General features: G+C 43.8%; 1 protein-coding gene across 1 annotated transcript in view; it reads right to left on the bottom strand.

Moving 5' to 3' along the window:
- The window catches only part of RSPO3 (R-spondin 3), an 85,133-nt gene that overhangs the window by 37,349 nt on the left and 24,070 nt on the right, over positions 1-23,714 (bottom strand). The window contains exons 2-3 of the mRNA XM_077811734.1: positions 6,217-6,408; positions 651-797 (exon numbers count right to left, since the gene is read on the bottom strand). Of these exons, the coding sequence (XP_077667860.1) occupies positions 651-797; positions 6,217-6,408 (339 nt within the window). The remainder of the gene's footprint in view (positions 1-650; positions 798-6,216; positions 6,409-23,714) is intronic.

Genomic DNA, 23,714 nt, shown 5'->3' with positions numbered 1-23,714 from the left:
TTGGACAAAAGCTTTAAAAATGTGACCTGAAGGCACCTTAAAGCCTCAGAAACCAGAAGACAAATAAAAATACCCCCAATATCTGTATAAAAATCTCATGATCGGGGTGTGTGTGTGTGAAAGGGGGCTGACGTGATTTTTTAACATATGAGGTTGGCAATACTGCAAGACACCTGCCCACCACCCCCAAGCGCCAGTTAGTGAAGCTGGCCTGGTGTGCAAGACGAAGCATGCTGCATTTCCTGAAGGGGTATAGTACAACCGATATTCACCTGCGTGCTGGAGAGTTTAGGGAGGAATCCCTGAGGTAGAATTCCTGAGGTGTTCCATATCGTCCCAAACATTGGCCTATGCTTAACTGGCACAAGAGACCCCCTAATAAGTGGAAGTTGCTAATCAGAGGGCAATGGATTGTTCTGAAGGGGCCAGGGGCAGATTCAGGAAACGTCTTGAAGACATGGCACTGGAGAACACTTCTTGTGACTGAACCTTTCTTAAAAATAATTCAGATGCAGTGTTGGGTTTCCTGTTCCTAACTCTGAACCTATTCCTGCAAGTCCTCCCCTTGTGCGGACTCCTAGTCTGGTCAATAGGAGTTCCACACTTGCAGGGCTTGCAGGGTTGGGCCTTAGGCTAGAGACTCTACTTACCAATACTGGTGCACTCCATCGTGTGATTGTTGGGTTCCAGCCCCTCAGGGCAGTTTTCAAGGCACTTTCCGTTGTGTAAGTAAAACCCACTTTTACACTTTGTGCAGAAATTTTTGGTGAAGCAGGTATCACAGTCAGCTTTACATTCTGTAATACAAAACAGGAAGAGTTATAACCTGTGTCACTTTCACTCACCCCAGTTAGACACAAAGTCCCTGATTTGCACGTATGCTGTAGTTTAGGTTTACGCTTTATGCCACTCTGGCAATGTACAAGGGCCTTCCAGTGAGAATACATTTTATTCATATCCATGTGAAGTCCCCATTACACTGTGGGAAATGAGAATGAGAATTCGGCCAACAATGCTGCATTCAAAATTGTGTTGCATTTTGGGTAGTCATTGAGAACTGTGCAAACTTGGCGCACAATGCCATCAGATCAGAACTGTAACATGACATCCACATTGCACTTCCATCGCACAGGGGTAAACGACTAACTAAAATGCAAGGCAGTAGAGAATCAGGTCCATCAAGTATATCTCCATTCATTCAGGAAGAGTTAAAAACATATTTCAGAATTCTTTATCTTTTCATATTGATTGATTTCTGCTCCATTACTTTTTGTTGCAGTCCCACAGCATTTTCCATAATTACTATGTTTATATATCATTCATACAGGATAGAAGCTAGCTACCAGACATGGATTTTTAACAATATGGTAAAACTTGTATATGTATGTATACACACACACACACTATTGTGCAAGTGATATACAAAGGACATGGTTACATTTACTCTAGATTTAGAGTAGCAGCCATGTTAGTCTGTATCTGCAAAAAGAACAGGAGTACTTGTGGCACCTTAGAGACTAACAAATTTAATAGAGCATAAGCTTTCGTGGGATACAGCTCACTTCATCGGATGCATAGAATGGAACATATAGTAAGAAGATTTTGTATATATATTACCCACACACAGAAAGAGAGAGAGAGAGAGAAGGTGGAAGTTGCCATACAAACTGTAAGAGGCTAATTAAGATGAGCTATTATCAGCAGGAGAAAAAAAGACAAACCCTTTTGTAGTGATAATCAAGATGACCCATTTAGACAGTTGACAAGAAGGTGTGAGGATACTTAACATAGGGAAATAGATTCAATATGTGTAATGACCCAGCCACTCCCAGTCTCTATTCAAACTCAAGTTAATGGTATCTTGTTTGCTGAGCTTGAATTAATATGCAGTTTCTCATTGGAGTCTGTTTTTGAAGCTTTTCTGTTGCAAAATTGCCACCCTTAAATCTTTTACTGAGTGGCCAGAGAGGTTGAAGTGTTCTACTGGATTTTGAATGTTATGATTCCTGATGTCAGATTTGTGTCCATTTATTCTTTTGCGTAGAGACTGTCCGGTTTGGCCAATGTACATGGCAGAGGGGCATTGCTGGCACATGATGGCATATATCACATTGGTAGATGTGCAGGTGACTGAGCCCCTGATGGTGTGGCTAATGTGATTAGGTCCTATGATGGTGTCACTTGAATAGATATGTGGTCAGGGTTGGCATTGGGCTTTGTTGCAAGGATAGGTTCCTGGGTTAGTGTTTTTGGTGTGTGGTTGCTGGTGAGTATTTGCTTCAGGTTGGGGGGCTATCTGTAAGCAAGGACTGGTCTGTCTCCCAAGATCTGTGAGAGTGAGAGATCATTTTTCAGGATAGGTTGTAAATCTTTGATGATGCGCTGGAGAGGTTTTTGTTGGGGGCTGAAGGTAATAGCAAGTGCGTTCTGTTATTTTCTTTGTTGGGCCTGTCCTGTAGTAGGTGACTTTTGGGTACTCTTCTGGCTCTGCCAATCTGTTTTTTAACTTCAGCAGGTGGGTATTGTAGTTTTAAGAATGTTTGATAGAGATCTTGTAGGTGTTCATCTCTGTCTGAGGGATTGGAGCAAATGCGGTTGTATCTTAGAGCATGGCTGTAGACAACGGATCGTGTGGTGTGTCCTGGATGTATGTATCTATCTATATGTTCCATTCTATGCATCCGATGAAGTGAGCTGTAGCCCATGAAAGCTTATGCTCTAATAAATTTGTTAGTCTCTGAGGTGCCACAAGTACTTCTGTTCTATTTACTCTAGAGATATTGTTAGAGAAAAGTGCACAATCATTTGAAGTTATTTAGTGGCTCGGAGGTTATATGAATATAGGATTATGCTCCAGCATCCATTCATCAAGAAGTAAGGAGAATTACTTAGCTATAATTCCTGTTGTTTTATTTAGTCACCTAGGTGGCTAGTAAATAAAGAAAAGGAGGACTTGTGGCACCTTAGAGACTAACAAATGTATTTGAGCATAAGCTTTCGTGAGCTACAGCTTACTTCATCAGATGCATTCAGTGGAAAATACAGTGGGGAGATCTATATACACAGAAAACATGAAAAAATGGGTGTTACCATACACACTGTAACAAGAGAGTGATCGCTTAAGGTGAGCTATTACCAGCAGGAGAGCGGGGGGTGGGGGGGAACCTTTTGTAGTGATAATCAAGGTGGGCCATTTCCAGCAGTTGACAAGAACGTCTGAGGAACAGCGAGGGGGAGAATAAATATGGGAAAATAGTTTTACTTTGTGTAATGACCCATCCACTCCCAGTCTTTATTCAAGCCTAAGTTAATTGTATCCAGTTTGCAAATTAATTCCAATTCGGCAGTCTCTCGTTGGAGTCTGTTTTTGAAGTTTTTTTGTTGAAGAATTTCCACTTTTAGGTCTGTAATCGAGTGACCAGAGAGATTGAAGTGTTCTTTGACTGGTTTTTGAATGTTATAATTCTTGACGTCTGATTTGTGTCCATTTATTCTTTTACGTAGAGACTGCCCATGGCAGAATGTACATGGCAGAGGGGCATTGCTGGCACATGATGGCATATATCACATTGGTAGATGTGCAGGTGAACGAGCCTCTGATAGCGTGGCTGATGTGATTAGGCCCTATGATGGTGTCCCCTGAATAGATATGTGGACACAGTTGGCAACGGGCTTTGTTGCAAGGATAGGTTCCTGGGTTAGTGGTTCTGCTGGTGAGTATTTGCTTCAGGTTGGGGGACTGTCTGTAAGCAAGAACTGGCCTGTCTTCCAAGATCTGTGAGAGTGATGGGTCGTCCTTCAGGAAAGGTTGTAGATCCTTGATGATGCATTGGAGAGGTTTTAGTTGGGGGCTGAAGGTGATGGCTAGTGGCATTCTGTTATTTTCTTTGTTGGGCCTGTCCTGTAGTAGGTAACTTCTGGGTACTCTTCTGGCTCTGTCAATCTGGTTCTTCACTTCAGCAGGTGGGTACTGTAGTTGTAAGAATGCTTGATAGAGATCTTGTAGGTTTTGTCTCTGTCTGAGGGGTTGGAGCAGATGTGGTTGTATTGTAGAGCTTGGCTGTAGACAATGGATCGTGTGGTGTGGTCTGGATGAAAGCTGGAGGCATGTAGGTAGGCATAGCGGTCAGTAGGTTTCTGGTATAGGGTGGTGTTTATGTGACTACGGTGCTAATAAGCGATGGTGTCCAGGAAGTGGAGCTCTTGTGTGGACTGGTCCAGCCTGAGGTTGATGGTAAGATGGAAATTGCTGAAATCATGGTGGAATTCCTCAAGGGCTTCTTTTCCATGGTTCCAGATGATGAAGATGTCATCAGTGTAGCGCAAGTAGAGTAGGGGCATTAGGGGACGAGAGCTGAGGAAGCGTTGTTCTAAGTCAGCCATAAAAATGTTGGCATACTGTGGGGCCATGCGGGTACCCATAGCAGTGCCGCTGATTTGAAGGTATACATTGTCCCCAGATGTTATGGGTGAGGACAAAGTCACAAAGTTCAGCCACCAGGTTTGCCGTGACATTATCGGGGATACTGTTCCTGATGGCTTGTAGTCCATCTTTGTGTGGAATGTTGGTGTAGAGGGCTTCTCCCTCCATAGTGGCTAGGATGGTGTTTTCAGGAAGATCACCGATGGATTGTAGTTTCCTCAAGAAGTCAGTGGTGTCTCGAAGATAGCTGGGAGTGCTGGTAGCGTAGGGCCTGAGGAGGGAGTCTACACAGCCAGACAATCCTGTTGTCAGGGTGCCAATGCCTGGTATGATGGGGCGTCCAGGATTTCCAGGTTTATGGATCTTGGGTAGCAGATAGAATACCCCGGTCGGGGTTCCAGGGGTGTGTCTGTGTGGATTTGTTCTTGTGCTTTTTCAGGGAGTTTCTTGAGCAAATGCTGTAGTTTCTTTTGGTAACCCTCAGTGGGATCAGAGGGTAATGGCTTGTAGAAAGTGGTGTTGGAGAGCTGCCGAGCAGCCTCTTCTTCATATTCCGACTTATTCATGATGACGACAGCACCTCCTTTGTCAGCCTTTTTGATTATGATGTCAGAGTTGTTTCTGAGGCTGTGGATGGCATTGTGTTCTGCACAGCTGAGGTTATGGGGCAAGTGATGCTGCTTTTCCACAATTTCAGCTCATGCACGTCGGCGGAAGCACTCTACGTAGAAGTCCAGTCTGTTGTTTCGACCTTCAGGAGGAGTCCACCCAGAATCCTTCTTTTTGTAGACTTGGTAGGAAGCTCTCTGTGGGTTAGTATGTTGTTCAGAGGTGTGTTGGAAATATTCCTTTAGTCGGAGATGTCGAAAATAGGATTCTAGGTCACCACAGAACTGTATCATGTTCGTGGGGGTAGAGGGGCAGAAGGAGAGGCCCCAAGATAGGACAGATTCTTCTGCTGGGCTAAGAGTATAGTTGGACAGATTAACAATATTGCTGGGTGGATTAAGGGAACCACTGTTGTGGCCCCTTGTGGCATGTAGTCGTTTAGTTGGTCAAAAAAGGGTTCTCCGGGTTTTTGTTTCAAATTTCAAAATGTCAAAATTCAAAAAGTATTGATGGGTAGGAGGAAGGAAGAGATGTAAGTTAGGCATCTAACCCCACTGAAAGTAAATGACAGTTCAGCATCTCCCCACAGATGGGCAGTTGACCAGAACATAGTAACACGCTCAAATCGCAAACACAGCATTGTGGTTATGCTGTGCATGGTGTATAGTTACAGAGAGGTCAAACAGAGGAGCTCTGGAAGCCTCACTGTGGAGCAGTATCCCTCAGTATCCATCTCTATCTCACTGGGGAACAGCGGGCAGGCCGGGGGACTGAAAAGAGCATTGCCAATGAGTTTATAAACAGCATGGACCTCGTGGTCACAGGTTCCACTCAGTGTAGTTGCGGTGGCCCATGTCTGCTGCTACAGCCATTGAGCTGTAGCTGTGGCACTGGTAGACTATACGGGTATCCTCTGAATGAGGATGCAGGAGAGGAGTCCATCCCCAGTGCCTGGATAGGTCATCCATACACAAATTTTTTACTTAAGCTTTGCCCAGGTAATGTGAATTTCAGTCTAAACTTCCACTCAGGTGAATACTAATTGTACCAGAATAAAAAGGCTGAACAAACTAAAGAATCTAATATTTAACTTCCTTGATTCATAGGGATACACAATATGAGGGTTAGTCTCCTATCAGAAATAGAAAATATACAGGTACAGCGTTGCTTTCCCCAGCACTTACTTGTACACTTATTTATTTCTGGATACCGCGTTCCAAAGTATCCACTTGGACATGAAGAAAGACATACTCCGATCTGTTTCATGCCAATCCTCTCCAGAACAAAAAAGAGTCTGGGTTTGCATGACAAGCATCCATTGTAGTCGGAACATGTGGCACACCCTCCTTGACAACCCTGGCTCACATTGGGATGCACTGAAAAGACAAGTTATTTTAAAAAGGAGAAAAGAGATTAGACAAGCCAGTGGCATGATGATGCCTCTGTACTCTGAGTGCTGTGTGAAAGCCTTCAAGGGCTGGTTCATTTTTGCTTCCGTCCCTTACAACCTGACGTTTTGTTTCAATTATATTCTTAGTTGCCTTCATACACATTAAAATGGGAAGCTCAGATGATATGTTCCTACCTTGCAAGAATAACTAACAGTAAATTACATCTGAAATTGATTGTGGTAAAGTAGCACCTTGGGGAATAATTCGGATTTTCTCTCAGTAGCAATGGCTTTACTGACAGTGCTTGTGTAGGCCTTGTACGTAGGACAACAGAGCAAAAATAAATAGATTGTGCATTAATTTACCTGTGCTTTTTATTTCATAGTTAGATGATAAAAAATACCCTACCCTAGTCTGTAATTTCCTTTATTGTTTAAGAATCTTTTTGAATAGAATTCTGCTGTGCGGGAATGTGGCGGTTTTAGATCTGATGCAAAATTGGCTTGATAAGAAGATACGAAGAACCATCCTGCTCACTTTCATTTTTCCCTGGAATGTTCACTCTGGCATGTTTAATCTCTAGCAATTACAACCTGATGTTCGGACTTAACTGTGACATTTAGACTACCCCCATCCCAGCATGGAACAGAGGTAGGAGTTATACTCCACTTTCAATTGTATCCTTCTATTTCTTCAGAGAGAAAAAACTGTATTGCCTCTTACTATAGAGACATACACTGGTTTACTCTGCTTAAAAATAGTTGGTTCTTGCTGTACTTACATGCACCAGTTGTTTTTAAAGTAGATAATAGGAAGGTATTGTAACATACCTTTTCAGTATTAGAGATGTCAGCGAAATATTTCTCAGTGTGATACAGGGTAACAGTGTGGGGGGGGTGTGGGGGGACACGGCACTGTGCATCCTTCAACAGTTTAAAACAAGGGTCGACAACATTCAGCACGTGGCCCATCAGGGTAATCCACTGGCGGGCCGTGAGACAATTTGTTTCCATTGACTGTCCACAGGCATGGCCGCCTGCAGCTCTCAGTGACTGCGGTTTGCCATTCCCGGAGCTGTGGGAAGCGGTACGGGCTGTAGGGATGTACTGGCTGCCACTTCCCACAGCTCGCGTTGGCCGGGAACGACAAACCGCGGCCAGTAGGAGCTGTGAGTGGCCATACCTGCGGACGCTCAGGTAAACAAAAGTGTCTCACAGCCTGCCAGGGGCTTACCCTGAACAAGCCATGAACCAAGTTTGGGAACCACTGATATAGACCTTTAACCTTATATAAGGAGTTGACCCAGGAACAAACTGTTTAATTTCTCAATATATACAATTTTGATTGGAAAAGATGTTGATAAGAACACACAAGAGAAGCTGGGAGGGGGATTTAAACAAAGAAATTGATCTGCATGAGTGGGTGTCTATAATGGAAAGGAGATATACATATTCTATTTGTGTTGCTCATATAGAAAATTTGTATAAATTACTGTAGAGATGACATCTGACTCCAGTTAAGACCTGTCATATTTTTGCTACTAGGGAGGTGCTCTGTTGGAAGGGTTGTGTGGAAAAGGGAACATACTTGCACATGTGGTGATTGTGTCCAGGACTTAGACAGTTTTGGGACAAAATTATTAAAGCCTCATCTTATGAAAAAAAATGAGATCCCCTGATCGGCTGACTTAATGCTCCAGTAAAAGATTTACCTTTTAAACAGAATGACAAATTTCTTTATTTGTTATTGTTAGGAGCTAGACTTTGCAATGCACGTTATTGGAAAAATGTGACTCCTCTTCCTGTGGAGCTGTGGTAGGGTAAAATATGGACTGTCCTTGTGATGGAAAAGCTTTCACGCCAAGTATGTACACAAAAGAAGTGCCAAAAAGAGGCTCGGTATTTAGAAATTTGGTCACCCTGTTTAGCGTACTCAGAGGAGGAGGGCTCCCCAGCCCACAAGCCAGAATCTTTATCTGCGTTCTTTGAATATTAACTGATCCTAAATGAGTAACAAGTTATGTTGGATGTTAACATTTTATTGTAACTTTGCCTTAATAAAAAGTTAAAAAAAAAACAAACTAAAAGGATACTCCAGAATGTGGTAAAACTTGGGCCTGGTCTACACTAGGGGAGGGGAGGAAGAGGGGGTATCGATCTAAGTTACTCAGCTTCAGCTATGTGAATAACGTAGCTGAAGTTGACATACTTAGATCTACTTACCCCAGTGTCTTCACTGCGGTAAGTTGATGCTGACGCTCTCCCGTCGACTCCGCCTGCGCCTTTCGCCCTAGTGGAGTACCAGTGTTGACGGGAGAGCACTCAGCGGTCGATTTATTGCGTCTAGACTAGACGTGATAAATTGACCCCCGCTGGATCGATCACTGCCCGTCAATCCAGCGGGCAATGTAGACATGCCTTGGTCTCCTCTCCATTCACCTTACCCCCTGCGTGTGCTACCCTGGTCAGTGGTCTATGTGCGAAGGAGAGCGCAGCCCCTGCTGGACTGGTATGTCCCCTCCAGCACACTGGGGTGGCGAGTGAGTAGACAGGAAGTTGGCAGAGCTTAGGCTCTGATACACCCCTTTTCCTCCAAAGCACTGACCAATATAGCTGAGCTGGCATGGGAGCGGGGAAATAATCAACACTAGGTATAAAACTGGCAGATTACTTTTCCCCTGGAGCAACAGGATAACTAGGGACTAGACCCCTTAGTCACAGTCTAGTTCCTGGTCTGCTCCTGGGACTGTGAAACTAAGCGCTGCCCCTTACTCTGCCTCTGTGGTAAAGCCGCAGTTGAATGCTTAGGGAGACCTCACACCATCACTCTTAGTGGTAGCTTTACTCCTCTTGGGGACTGGCAGCTTTGCTCCTCTTGTCCAGACAGGGTAACTGCAGCACAGCAGAGTGACTTGCCACAGGAAAGCTGGGAAACAGAATCCTAATGTGGGACAACCTGATCACAATGCCGTTGACACAAACATTGTTTTAAATCTCTATCTGTAGTTAAGTCAGCTGTAAAAATGAGCAAATAATGCATACCGGCCTTGGAAAGTGCTTTGAGATCTACAGGTGAAAAAGTGCTAGGTGAGTGCAAAGCATTGTTAGAAGCCACAATGTTCAGCTATGATGACTAAGGCACAGAGAGGTCCAATGTCTTGGCTGAGAGGTGCTGTGGCCTAGTTGGTTAGGGACTAGCTGCAGAGCTAAGAGATTTGGGTTTTAGCCTTGTAGACCAGTCCAAGAAATGTTCTTTTGTGAAACCACATGGCATCTGGTGCAATCTAATTCATTCCAAAGGCAAAACAGAAAAGGGGGGGGGGGAAAGAAAACCCATACTCCTAAGAGTTATCTTTATGAGCCAGAATAAAAGTAATGCAGGGCAGAGAGAAATGCATCCACTAGAGGCAGGAGCATGCTCTCATCTCCCTTTCAGTCTGAACATAGGTTAGTTTGACCATTTACTAAAATCCTGCACCCTCAAGGAAGGAACATGGGATGAAATATCCACAGTAGGTGAAGAGGCAGAGATTCAAATTCTGCCTCAAGCCCACCCACTTGTGTACTGAGGCAGAATCTGACCCTCTGTTTTTTAACTGCTTGTGAACTATTCAGCTTCTCTTCTTAGTTTAGAGCCCTTTTGCCTTTGAGGGCTTTTTTAAGATGTGCAAGATGTTTGTTCAGATGATAATTCTGAGTATCATTAGCAAATAAAATCACTAGGATTTCCCTTTTTCATAGTATTTTCCAAAGCTGTACTCTGGAAACAGTGAGTTGAAATAATAGAGAGTTAAGGACAAGAAATTTAATCCTAATTTTAAATGATAAGTGGAGATGTCAATGTGCAGCAACTAAAACTTGAAAAACAAAAAAGATTTTTAAACTAGACAGATAACATTTGCAAATAATTTTTTACATCTTGCCCATAATTTGATTTGCCATTTGATTTTACAGATATATGGAATCTAGCAACCTCCACCCCCACCCCCTGATTAGATACATAGAATTTGGGTGGGAGTATGGCCTAGTGATTGGAAGAAAAGGCCAGAAGTTAGAATTTCTGTATTCTTTTCCTGTTCTCTGAGTTGATTTGGAATGTAGCCTGGGACAAATCAGTTAGTCTCTCTGCCCTTCCGTTTACTGAGCCTATCATCTTCAACTCCAAAATGTAAACGTAGAGACCAGCTCCTAAAATGGACATGCTGTAGAAGTGAGTCCCAATCCCCACTAAGGAGACATGGTTACTCATGGCTTCCTGGACCAATAATCTCTCATGTGAGGCAAATGTTAAATTTTATCAGTCACAAGTAATCCATAATGGACCAGATCCCGCATCAAGTCATAAAGCTAGAGGATTCGGTAAGATGGAATCCTCCATGTAGCTCTTCTCTAGAGAAGCTAATGAGCTCCATATAAACCAAACCTCAAACTTGACCACATCTGTTGAAACCCTAGTAACTCTTACTTGGAAAGGAGATGTAGTCACAAAAATAAAATAGTTCTGTCTGGAGATCCCCTTGTTCAAGATAAACTCTCTCCTTCCTCTCCACAATCCACAGGCAATTGAAGATTTCCTCCTAAAGAGGATGGGATAGGAGGGGTCTGTTCCTCAGAGTCAAAGGACTTGCTTGACTTTAGTCTTACTTCAGACCATTGCTGCCTTCCATGGTGCAAAGCATAGGGTGTACAGTCTCAAGACTACTAAAATAGTTTCACAAAGAGATCCCAAAAGGATGGGGGGAAATCTCCTCAGATACCTGTCTGGCTTGACAGAGCATTTCCTCCCAAGAGGCACTCTGCATCTGAAGGCAAAGAAACGAACTGCTTTTGCACATCAAGTGTCAGCTGGTCCAAAGAACAACAGAAACGTCAGTCTGGGATTGCACCACAGCCTCGAAAAGTATCCATGACCATTTTATAGCGGTATCAACCAACAAGCAGGCCTTCATCACACATGGCCAAGAATTCACTGGGGAATGCCTCAGCATTATTAAATGCATCTGGCACAATGAGCCTGATCATTAGATATGCTGGCTGCCAGAAACATTCCCCCTCAATTTGGTTAGAAACAGGATCAACAGACTGTAAAACCTCAACAGGGGGGTGAAGAGAGTTTAATTCTATTGACTAGCATCTTCAGCACAGGAGAAATAATCCTCGAATCAGCCACAGGAACCACAAACGGCTCTCATTCCAGGGAGTTTTGTAAATAAACTGAAAAATTCTTTGCATGGAGATGGAATGAAAGTTGTTGAAGTTGTTATTTTCCCATACACACTGCATATTTCCATCAAAATTCAGGGATATGGGAAATTCAGGCAGTGCAGGGGCTGAAGTAGATCGACAAGGTAAAGCTACATTACTAGATTAAGTAAAAGATTGTTCTGACAACCCAGGTCAAAAACCATCTTCCCTACATAAAGCAGTAATATTAGAAGAGTCCTTCAAATCACCCACAGATCTCACTGTCATAGGTAGCTGTATTTGTTTCCAAATCCCTATCTGACCCCTATCCCTCAAGAGAAGAGGGCCCATAAATCTTTCCTGAGCGTAACAGACTGCAGCTGGTCTATTACCTCCCCTTATTTCTAAACAAGATGGACTATAATATAAAAGGCAGTGTGGAATTTATAAGCTATTATAATAAGGAAGACCCAGCAATTACATGACCAATGTCACCACCAGCCAAAATCCAGTCAGTTCATATCTCTCAGCTACTAGTAGGGAAAGTGTTCATGCTAAGCAAGATAAAAAAGAGGAAGGGAAAAATTTATGCAATGTATTTGTAGCTATGTTGGTCCTAGGATACTAGAGAAACATGGTGGATAAGATAATATTTTTTATTGGACCAAATTTGTTGGTGAGAGACAAGCTTCCAAGCTTATACAGAGCCCTTCATCAGATCAGGGAAAAATGTAAGTCTTAATAGGCACCAAAATGACTGTCTTGGTATTCTGAGGGTGTCCCTTTAATGGCCTAATCCTGCAAGATGAAGATCCCTTTTTGGCCTTATGTAAGGGGACTGTTGCCGCCTTACTAACATTCAGTGGGGGTGTTTTGGTTGGCTAGCTCCCAGTACTGAAAGGGGAAGGGTCTATGGGAAACCAGGACCCTGAGACTGATAGTCCCCAGAAACAATGGGGAGAGGCCAATGCTCAGGTCAGCCTGAATGACAGGGCGGGCAGGCTAATCAGGGAGTCAGGAGGCCAGGGAGGTCCCGTCCTCCGTGTGAGCTGGATTTGCCTGGGTCAGACAGAGTGGGGCCAAGCTAAGGAGAAAGCAGGGGCCCAAGCTAAGCTGGGGAGTAGAGCTGGGCCAGATCCAGAGGGACCAGAAAAGCAGCCCAGAGAGAGCAGACCCTGTCCTGGGAGCAGAGCTGCAGCCCCAAAGCCAGAGGCACAGCCCAGAGAGAGCAGACTTGCCCTGGGAGCAGAGCTGCAGCAACCAGAGCCAGAGGGGCCAGAAAAGCAGCCCAGGAAGCAGGTCAGTGCTGGGAGCAGAGTCACAGAAGCAGCCTGCAGAGCAGACCTGTCCTAGGAGCAGAGCAGCAGCAACCAGAGCCAGAGGGGCCAAAGAAGCAGCCCGGGAGCTGGAGGCAGAGCAGCAGCAGCACTGAGACAGAGTGGTGCAGCTGGGGCTGGAGCAGTCCGGAGCTGGGTGCGGCGAGCAGCTGGGGAGGGAGGGAGACGCTGGACACCAGGCCCAGCACAGGGAGACGCCTCAGCCAAGAGGCTCTGCAGGCCAGGCTTGGATCGTAACCCCAACAGGGCGGGGGCGACACTGTGAAGAAGGGTCCTACCACTTAGAGCCTGAGAGCATGTGGCCACCACCAGAGCAAGTGTCCAACCCACAGCATCCCTGCAGCATCACCAGGGCCTGAGAAGAAGGCCTGGGACGTACAGGGAACAGACTGTGAACTGCCCGGACATTCCAGAGACACTGTTTGTGATGTTCCCTGCCACAGAGCAGGTTGATGTGTTTCCTTTAACCTTTCTCATTATTCCTTATTCTTTTTAAAATTAATTGTTGATTAAATAACTTGTATTTGCTTTAACTTGTATGTAATGGTCAGAGAACTGCCCAGTGCAGAGAGAGTACCCCAGAGTGGGGACATCCTAGCCCCTGTCCTTGCTGACCACAGCAGGGTTGGGGGTCGAGCCCCCCAGGAATCCTGGGCCCAGCCTTTTTGGGGTTACGAGGACTCTGCCAGACAGGAGAGTGGAAGGGGAGTCCTCAAGGGTAGGGAGGCCACTGGGTAAAGGAAGTGGGAGCAAGGATTCAAATCCTTTCGCTAGCCCACTTCACCAGGGTAGTGCAGAAGCCAGGAAAGTTCCCTGCTTACACTAGGCCTGCAGCCTTGGGGGTTTCCAGGCCAGAGCTCCCCAGCTCCTCTGGCCTTCCCCCAGCCCTGCTCAACTCCAGGTACCTTCTCAAGCTCCCCAGCAGCCAGGCCCATCTCCCTCCACAGCTAGAGGAGACTGTCTGTTCCTGCCCCACTGCCCTCTTCTAAGGGCCAGCTGAGTCCTGGGTTGTGGCCACAGCTGAGCCTGCTTCCCCCAATCAGCCTGGGAACTGCTTGCTTCCAGCCACAGCCCTCTCCTGGGCTGTTTTAAGCCCTTCAAGGCAGGAGCGGGTGGCCACTCTGCTACACACCCTTGCACAGTTCAAAGGTGCACATATCTCAAGTGCTTATATACGAATGCACAAAGCCTTGGAAACAAGCAGGGAGAACTGGAGGTCCTGGTGATGTCAAGGAATTATGACGTGATTGGAATAACAGAGACTTGGTGGGATAACTCACATGATTGGAGTACTGTCATGGATGGTCATAAACTGTTCAGGAAGGACAGGCAGGGCAGAAAAGGTGGGGGAGTAGCACTGTATGTAAGGGAGCAGTATGACTGCTCAGAGCTCCGGTACGAAACTGCAGAAAAACCTGAGTGTCTCTGGATTAAGTTTAGAAGTGTGAGCAACAAGAGTGATGTAGTGGTGGGAGTCTGCTATAGACCACCGGACCAGGGGGATGAGGTGGATGAGGCTTTCTTCCGGCAATTCGCAGAAGCTACTAGATCGCACGCCCTGGTTCTCATGGGTAACTTTAATTTTCCTGATATCTGCTGGGAGAGCAATACAGCGGTGCATAGACAATCCAAGAAGTTTTTGGAAAGCGTAGGGGACAATTTCCTGATGCAAGTGCTAGACGAGCCAACTTGGGGGGAGGGGAGCTTTTCTTGACCTGCTGCTCACAAACAGGGAAGAATTAGTGGGGCAAGCAAAAATGGACGGGAATCTGGGAGGCAGTGACCATGAGTTGGTTGAGTTCAGGATCCTGCACAGGGAAGAAAGGTAAGCAGCAGGATATGGACCCTGGACTTCAGGAAAGCAGACTTTGACTCCCTCAGGAAACGGATGGGTAGGATCCCCTGGGGGACTAACATGAAGGGGAAAGGAGTCCAGGAGAGCTGGCTGTATTTCAAGGAATCCCTGTTGAGGTTACAGGGACAAACCATCCCGATGAGTCGAAAGAATAGTAAATATGGCAGGCGACCAGCTTGGCTTAACGGTGAAATCCTAGCGGATCTTAAACATAAAAAAGAAGCTTACAAGAAGTGGAAGGTTGGACATATGACCAGGGAAGAGTATAAAAATATTGCTCGGGCATGTAGGAATGAAATCAGGAGGGCCAAATCGCACCTGGAGCTGCAGCTAGCAAGAGATGTCAAGAGTAACAAGAAGGGTTTCTTCAGGTATGTTGGCAACAAGAAGAAAGCCAAGGAAAGTGTGGGCCCCTTACTGAATGAGGGAGGCAACCTAGTGACAGAGGATGTGGAAAAAGCTAATGTACTCAATGCTTTTTTTGCCTCTGTCTTCACTAACAAGGACAGCTCCCAGACTGCTGCACTGGGCATCACAACATGGGGAGTAGATGGCCAGCCCTCTGTGGAGAAAGAGGTGGTTAGGGACTACTTAGAAAAGCTGGACGTGCACAAGTCCATGGGGCAGGACGAGTTGCATCCGAGAGTGCTAAAGGAATTGGCGGCTGTGATTGCAGAGCCATTGGCCGTTATCTTTGAAAACTCGTGGCGAACGGGGGAAGTCCCAGATGACTGGAAAAAGGCTAATGTAGTGCCAATCTTTAAAAAAGGGAAGAAGGAGGATCCTGGGAACTACAGGCCAGTCAGCCTCACCTCAGTCCCCGGAAAAATCATGGAGCAGGTCCTCAAAGAATCAATCCTGAAGCACTTACATGAGAGGAAAGTGATCAGGAACAGTCAGCATGGATTCACCAAGGGAAGGTCATGCCTGACTAATCTAATCGCCTTCTATGATGAGATTACTGGTTCTGTGGATGAAGGGAAAGCAGTGGATGTATTGTTTCTTGACTTTAGCAAAGCTTTTGACACGGTCTCCCACAGTATTCTTGTCAGCAAGTTACAGAAGTATGGGCTGGATGAATGCACTATAAGGTGGGTAGAAAGTTGGCTAGATTGTCGGGCTCGACGGGTAGTGATCAATGGCTCCATGTCTAGTTGGCAGCCGGTGTCAAGTGGAGTGCCCCAGGGGTCGGTCCTGGTGCCGGTTTTGTTCAATATCTTCATAAATGATCTGGAGGATGGTGTGGATTGCACTCTCAGCAAATTTGCGGATGATACTAAACTGGGAGGAGTGGTAGATACGCTGGAGGGCAGGGATAGGATACAGAGGGATCTAGACAAATTGGAGGATTGGGCCAAAAGAAATCTGATGAGGTTCAATAAGGATAAGTGCAGGGTCCTTCACTTAGGACGGAAGAACCCAATGCACAGCTATAGACTAGGGACCGAATGGCTAGGCAGCAGTTCTGCGGAAAAGGACCTAGGGGTGACAGTGGACGAGAAGCTGGATATGAGTCAGCAGTGTGCCCTTGTTGCCAAGAAGGCCAATGGCATTTTGGGATGTATAAGTAGGGGCATAGCGAGCAGATCGAGGGACGTGATCGTTCCCCTCTATTCGACATTGGTGAGGCCTCATCTGGAGTACTGTGTCCAGTTTTGGGCCCCACACTACAAGAAGGATGTGGATAAATTGGAAAGAGTCCAGCGAAGGGCAACAAAAATGATTAGGGGTCTGGAACACAAGACTTGTGAAGAGACGCTGAGGGAACTGGGATTGTTTAGTCTGCTGAAGAGAAGAATGAGGGGGGATTTGATAGCTGCTTTCAACTACCTGAGAGGTGGTTCCAGAGAGGATGGTTCTAGACTATTCTCAGTGGTAGAAGAGGACAGGACAAGGAGTAATGGTCTCAAGTTGCAGTGGGGGGAGGTTTAGGTTGGATATTAGGAAAAACTTTTTCACTAGGAGGGTGGTGAAACACTGGAATGCGTTACCTAGGGAGGTGGTAGAATCTCCTTCCTTAGAAGTTTTTAAGGTCAGGCTTGACAAAGCCCTGGCTGGGATGATTTAACTGGGAATTGGTCCTGCTTTGAGCAGGGGGTTGGACTAGATGACCTCCTGAGGTCCCTTCCAACCCTGATATTCTATGATTCTATGATTCTATATAAAACTCAAAATGGACCACAGAATGCCATTTGGATATGTGTCCCCCATCAACCCTCCTTCTCTCCCGGACAAAAGAGAAGGTTTATTTACCTCAACTGTGCCTAAACATACTGTATATATACTCGAGACTGAATGTTTTTCTAAAAGATATGTGCTATTTCAAACAGGAATTCATACAGGGAAATCCTATGGCCTGTGTTATACAGGAGCTGATCACAATAGTTCCTTCTGGCCTTAGAACCTCTGAATCATAAATACACTTTTGGATTCTCTATGTGCCACTAACATTATGCCTGGTATTAAAGACTGCAATTCTGGGAAAGTACCTTTAAGTCAGTGGGGTTGCACAGGTAGAAATGAAAGCAGAGCCTGGCCCCAGAGCTCTGTTTCCTTGGCTGTGACTTTACCCCACTAGAGACTTTTATTGTTGAGTATTGCAGAGATGCTCATTTACTTGCAAACTGTACAAGGATCACTCGGCTCAGCCTGTCAACATTACACAACTGTAGTAGCATTTGAAAGTTTCCCACATGGTCTTTTGAGACCAGAGCTTTTCTCTCTCCGTTTGTTTCACAAACCACAGAAAGAACAGCAGGAAATAACAGCTTTTACTTCACATGCTGGGGAATAGTGAGAAGGATATAAACAGCAAGAACCCATAGCCCCATATAAAAATTATGATTTTCTACTGCCTCGTTTGCAATCTTAAAATAATTAATGAGTCATGTAGTCAGCCAGCCCACTGTTTTGGCTTTACTCAACAGATATGTTTTCTATCAATCACCTCTTCCCAATCCTGTGTGTAAATTCTGATCGGTAACCTGGATCAAATATTTAAAGTGAATGGAATAGTGTTTTCTTGCGCAATAATATCCTTACAGGAGTAACATCCTTACAGGATATAGGTAAAAACATCTGTATATTTTCCATACATTATATAATTGTATAATATATTGTATAATAACTATCAGGAGTATGGCTCAGTTAGTGGCACTCTCATCTTTGAAGAAGAAGATTATGGTTATGGGTTAAATTCATATCTCACTCTCACCAATGTAAATCAAAATAGATCTATTGTTTCTTCAATAGGGTTATCCTGGATTTACCACAGTATATAGTAAATCAGAATCTATCCCATGAATATGTCAACCTTTGAACTTCTATGCCATGGGTGAGGGGTGGCCAAATTTACTAGCTCTCCGAGCCACATATGACAATCGTCAGAAGTTCAAGGGCTGGAGCACATCTGCCGGGACTGGGGGTGTCAGCCCTGCAGGAGGCGCCTGATGGGCCATGGAGCTTCAGCCATGCTCCTCCTGAAGCCACAAGCCCTGAGTCCCCCCTCCCCACAGGGCTGAAGCCCCAAGCCCCCCATTCCCACTGGGCAGAAACCCCTACCCCACCACCTTGCTGCAAGGGTTATTCTTCAGAAAAGGACGTGGGGATTACAGTGGACGAGAAGCTGGATATGAGTCAGCACTGTGCCCTTGTTGCCAAGAAGGCCAATGGCATATTGGGCTTTATTAGTGGGAGCATTGCCAGCAGATCAAGGGAAGTGATTATTCTCCTCTATTCAGCACTGGTGAGGCCACACCTGGAGTCTTGTGTCCAGTTTTGGGCCCCCCCACTACAGAAGGGATGTGGACAAATTGGAGAGAGTCCAGCAGAGGGCAACAAAAATGATCAGGGGGCTGCGGCACATGACTTATGAGGAGAGGCTGAGGGAACTGGGGTTATTTAGTCTGCAGAAGAGATGCGTGAGGGGGGATTTGATAGCAGCCTTCAACTACCTGAAGGGGAATTCCAAAGTGGATGGAGCTAGGCTGTTCTCAGTGGTAGCAGATGACAGAACAAGAAGCAGTGGTCTCAAGTTGCAATGGGGGAGGTCTAGGTTGGTTATTTGGAAACACTATTTCACTAGGAGGGTGGTACAGCACTGGAATAGGTTACTTATGGAGGTGGTGGAACCTCCATCCTTAGAGGTTTTTAAGGCCTGGCTTGACAAAACCCTGGCTGGGATGATTTAGTTGGTGTTGGTCCTTCTTTGAGCAGGGGATTGGACTAGATGACCTCCTGAGGTCTCTTCCAGCCCTAATATTCTATGATTCTAAAGCAGTGGTCTCTAAAGCAGTGGCCTCCCCCACATTTTGGTAGATGAAGAAAGGGTGGGGGCATGGAGGTAACAATAAAAGAGCCGCATGTAGCTCACGAGCCACAGTTTGGCCACTCCTGTTCTATGCAGTGATGACTGTGTAATTCTAAGGGATAGTGTATTGTTAGATGTACGGTTAAACTGAGTTACTTTCTGTTTTAGGGGCAATTAACATCTCATCAAACTTTTCTGAAGCACAGGGGGAACATTCTAAATGTTGAGTCAACATTCCATCTTCCAGTGAATAAGTTCTAGTGACCAAGATTCCTCATTTCAACTACAGTACAACCTTGATTTTACAAACACCAATCTTACAAACAACCAGTTATAAAAATCAAGTGTTTGGGGGCTGGGGGAAAAAATCACATAACAAAAGTGATGCTGATGAAGAACAAGTTGAAATCCCTTCACAGTCTAATGTTTTCATTGCACTTCACATTGCTGTGCAGTAGTTTGTAAGACAAGAAAGCAGCGCCGCACCAAATTGCAGTTCATGACCTTTATCAACTGTAAATTGGAGATGTTCAATTTTGTAAACTTTATGATAATATGAACACTTCAATCCCCAATTCGTAAAAGAGGGGTTCTACTGTATTGTTGAACATAAGCAGTTTAATGGCTGCTTCACTTTTTACATGATCACATCTCTACCCGTCACTACACATACAGTATCTCATATTGGCTCCTCACATTCCACATTTAGATTAAGCTCCAGGCCCTCACCTTCAAGGGTCTGAGCAAATCTATTCCAGCATACAACTCTGATTTCATCTCTTCATATTCTGTCATTTGCTCTGCCTCCTCGTCTGAAATACTTACTCTCTTTGTATCAAAGACTGGATGTTCTTCCAAAAGAAATATTCTCTAGTTCAGACAGGAATTAATTTAGGGGAATCCTATGGCCAGTATTATACAGGAGGTCAGACTAGATTATCGCCATGGTTCCCTTCTGGCCTTAGAATCTATGAATCTCATATTCTCTTCTCTGGGACTTCTATGTTGCCCCTTACAGTACTGTATAAGCAAAATTTTCTTGCTTCCTGTTCTGGCAGGAACCCACCCTTTCCTCATTCAGATCACTCCTCAACATACATTTTTCCATGAAGCCAATCACAGCGTTTGTCCCCCATCCAGCAGTGTGGGATTAGTTATTTTTAAAACCACACACACACAGCCCACTGAAGCTCTATGTAATGTGCCTACCTTCTGGTCTTGCGCTTGATTGTTGTTCATTATGAGCTTGACCCAATGCTCATGGCAGCTGACTGCAAGACTCCCATTGACTTCAATGGGGCCAGAATTTCACCCCTTTTTTTAAATCAGCCATTTTAAAGTAGCCAGTAGTTTCCAATATAATTGTTTGACTTTGAATACCAACTCCATTAGCTAATCAATTTTGCTAGGTTTTAGTTATATGATGAATATGATTTAAATAATTTTTTTACTCATCTTAAATGTACTCAGTTCTGTTTTTCCAAATGTCTTGATCTTTTCGTGAAGCAAATATGTTTGGCATTCACTTTGGGACTAGTTCCATCACTCTTTATGCACTATCTCTTGCCTTTGAGGTACGTGCCCTTCCCTCTCTCTCTCCCACTCACACATATACCTCTCTACATGAGAGAAATTTAGTATGTGAAGTACCATTTATTTCCCCTAAAATGATTGTAACACATCTATCACTGCACAAAACCATGCCAGATGGTTTACAATCACGCTAAAACACACTACTTGGAATACATTTATTTTCAACAGAGCTAAATTCAGGGGGCGCTAGTTGCAATTCTATAGTTAAAGCTGAGTTCCGTTTTTCACTGAAAGCAAAGATTCAAATTCTTTGTTTTTTATGAAAAATACAGCATGTCATGTCCTCCCCAGACTTACAGCATTTACTCTTTGAGCCCAGAATCATCGCTCTGAGAATTTATAAGCAATTCTGTTTATTTTGTTTATTAATGAAAATGAATTAAAATGGGCTCTTAAGAAATTCAGCAGCTGTGTCCTTTTCTTTGTCCTGAATGATCTTAATGACAGAATGATGATGACATCAATTTTTCCATGTAGTTAACATTAATTGAAATATTATTCACATGCAATATTTGAAGAAATTAAGTTGCAATTAAACTAAATGAGTAATGACTATTGTATCTAATTATTCTGATTATTGAGGCAACAGAGTCAAGTAAACAGCTCAGACAACTCTTAAGTGGGGCCATTATAACACCAGAGGTTGCTAATTAAACCACCACTCTTCCTTTGAAACTAATTTGCATGCAACAATTCTGTTGGTTGGAGTGAGTCCGTGATATGAGGGGGACTGGGCACAAGTATCAAAAGTTCTCATTAGTAGACTACTGAGCCCAACTGTCCCTATTCTTCAAAGGTTTTGTGGCAGCATACCAGCTTGGGCATTGGTACTTGAAAGACTCCTTGACTTTTGATGCCTCAGTGGTACCACTGCCAGGGGAACTGAAGGATGAGTGCTGGGAAGAATCTTAACGCACACACTCGGACGGCACTCCTCTCACCCCCTTTCAGCACAGCTCTCTGAACCAACAGCAGCTACAAAATAAGGACCAGATTCTCCAGTGCAACTCTGGCAATATGAAGCAACTACACATACAATTTAATTGGTTAGTGTGCTTCCAAGGCTTTGCACTACTCTGGTATATTGGTAAGGCTGCCCTTAAGAGGGAAAAGTAGAGCTGTGCAGAGGATGAACATTTCAGTTCACAAAGGATTTCGAGATTTTGAAATCTGGCTTCATTCTGAATTATAACAAACCAAAACTTTCCAAAAAGAAAAGGAGGACTTGTGGCACCTTAGAGACTAACCAATTTATTTGAGCATAAGCTTTCGTGAGCTACAGCTCACTTTTTCCAAATTCTCTATGAAGGACTTTTTTTAAAAAAAAGTTTGTTTCAGGTCGATTGAAATATTCTGGTTTTGATTATCTACCTTTTTGAAAAATTGTATAATAATATATGATGCAAAAGAAAAATGAAACAAAAAGTCTTTTCAACATAAAAAATCAAAACATTTCATTTTGACATTGTCAGAATTTTTTCTTTCGGTTTTTCTTCCAAAATGAAATTCTGGAAAAATTGACCCAATTCCAACGTATATTCTGATGAAATATGGTTCCATCAAAATTTCTCTGATCAGCTTTAATTAAAAATTTTTACATGATTTAAATTGATAATACATATCTTCAAATCATTAGAAGTATCACAAGCTAGAATTCTCCTTGGGTTCCTCGTTTAGAGTTCATGTATGACATTTTCAGCGATTCTTTTTAAAAACAAGGAAAGTCAAAGAAAAAAATAATTAAAATGGAGTTAAGATTGTGAGTATTTATTGGTAACTCAGAGGTTTAAAAAAAATTACAAGGATATTGTAATCATACCACAACCAAGCATTACAAACCCAGGAAATTCAGAGTTAAGATTACACTTGAAGACATCAAAATATTTTAAGGTAAGAAATGCACAGTTAAGGCACACAAATAACCCTAACTTTGCTTTATAGTAACACCATGAGGAGGAAAAATAGGAAAAAAAGCTATTGTGTCTTTAAGAATCAGTTTAAGTTCATCAGACCACAAACACTTAACTACCATGATCATTGTTCTATGCATTAGGCTCACGGTTTCCTAGAGGTGGCTGGATTTTGTTTGTCAGATACGCTATTTAATTAATATTGCTGTTATACACCAAATAATATGTGACAAATAATTTTCTTGCCAAATTCAGCCAACTGGCTAAAAACTATTAGTTTAATACATTATTTGACCAACAATAACAATATTTGTCAAATAATGTATCCAGAATTACACCAGTGTCACTAAGAACCAAGAGTTATAGTATAACAATGCTCATTTAGGGAAGTGCACATTTCAGAAACGTCTCTCCCTGCCCAAAATGCGTCAGATGGAATGGTCCATTAGATATTTCATGAGATAACAATTTTTTTCAGTTGATAGAATACTCAGCCAACTTCCAAAATATTCTTGGCACTTCTAAAGTATCCTAACAGGATGCTGTGGAGGAGCATTTTTTCTAATAGCAATGGTATGAGAAAAATTGGCACATTTGTCGTGCTGCAAAATAATTAATTTCAGAGAATGCAGAATGAATGATAGAAGTAGGCCACACAGAGTATTAGAATCACGTTCAATATAATGTAATTAACAATTAAATAGGGCTTTTGTGAAAACTGACCACCCCCAGATATTATTAGAAAAACATTAAATCACAGCAACTATTTTTAAAGTGTCCAACACGATGAATGTTTGGCAGCTTGACTGGTGGCCAGTGGCTTGCGGCAGTGCATTGGGCTGCCATGAGCCAGAGTTTGTATTTCAAATGACCGCAACATCTCCACTCTTAACACTGGGCTGCCACAGCCAAGCTGTGTTTAGATGACACAGTCAGCTCCAAGAACAAGAAAGAGGAAAGAAACAGAGGGGAAGTTGAATTGTGCCCGGCGATGTGGGCATTCCCTTTTGGTTGCTCCTGGAGCAGCCTTGGTGAAAGTGTCTGATGGGCTCATGCATCTTGCCCTCCCGGGCAGATGAGCATTCCATATGTGTTTTATAACCA

This window comes from Eretmochelys imbricata, chromosome 3 (genome assembly GCF_965152235.1).
Source record: "Eretmochelys imbricata isolate rEreImb1 chromosome 3, rEreImb1.hap1, whole genome shotgun sequence".
In the NCBI taxonomy this organism is placed as follows: domain Eukaryota; kingdom Metazoa; phylum Chordata; order Testudines; family Cheloniidae; genus Eretmochelys; species Eretmochelys imbricata.
This window is presented reverse-complemented; position numbering and strand designations above follow the sequence as displayed.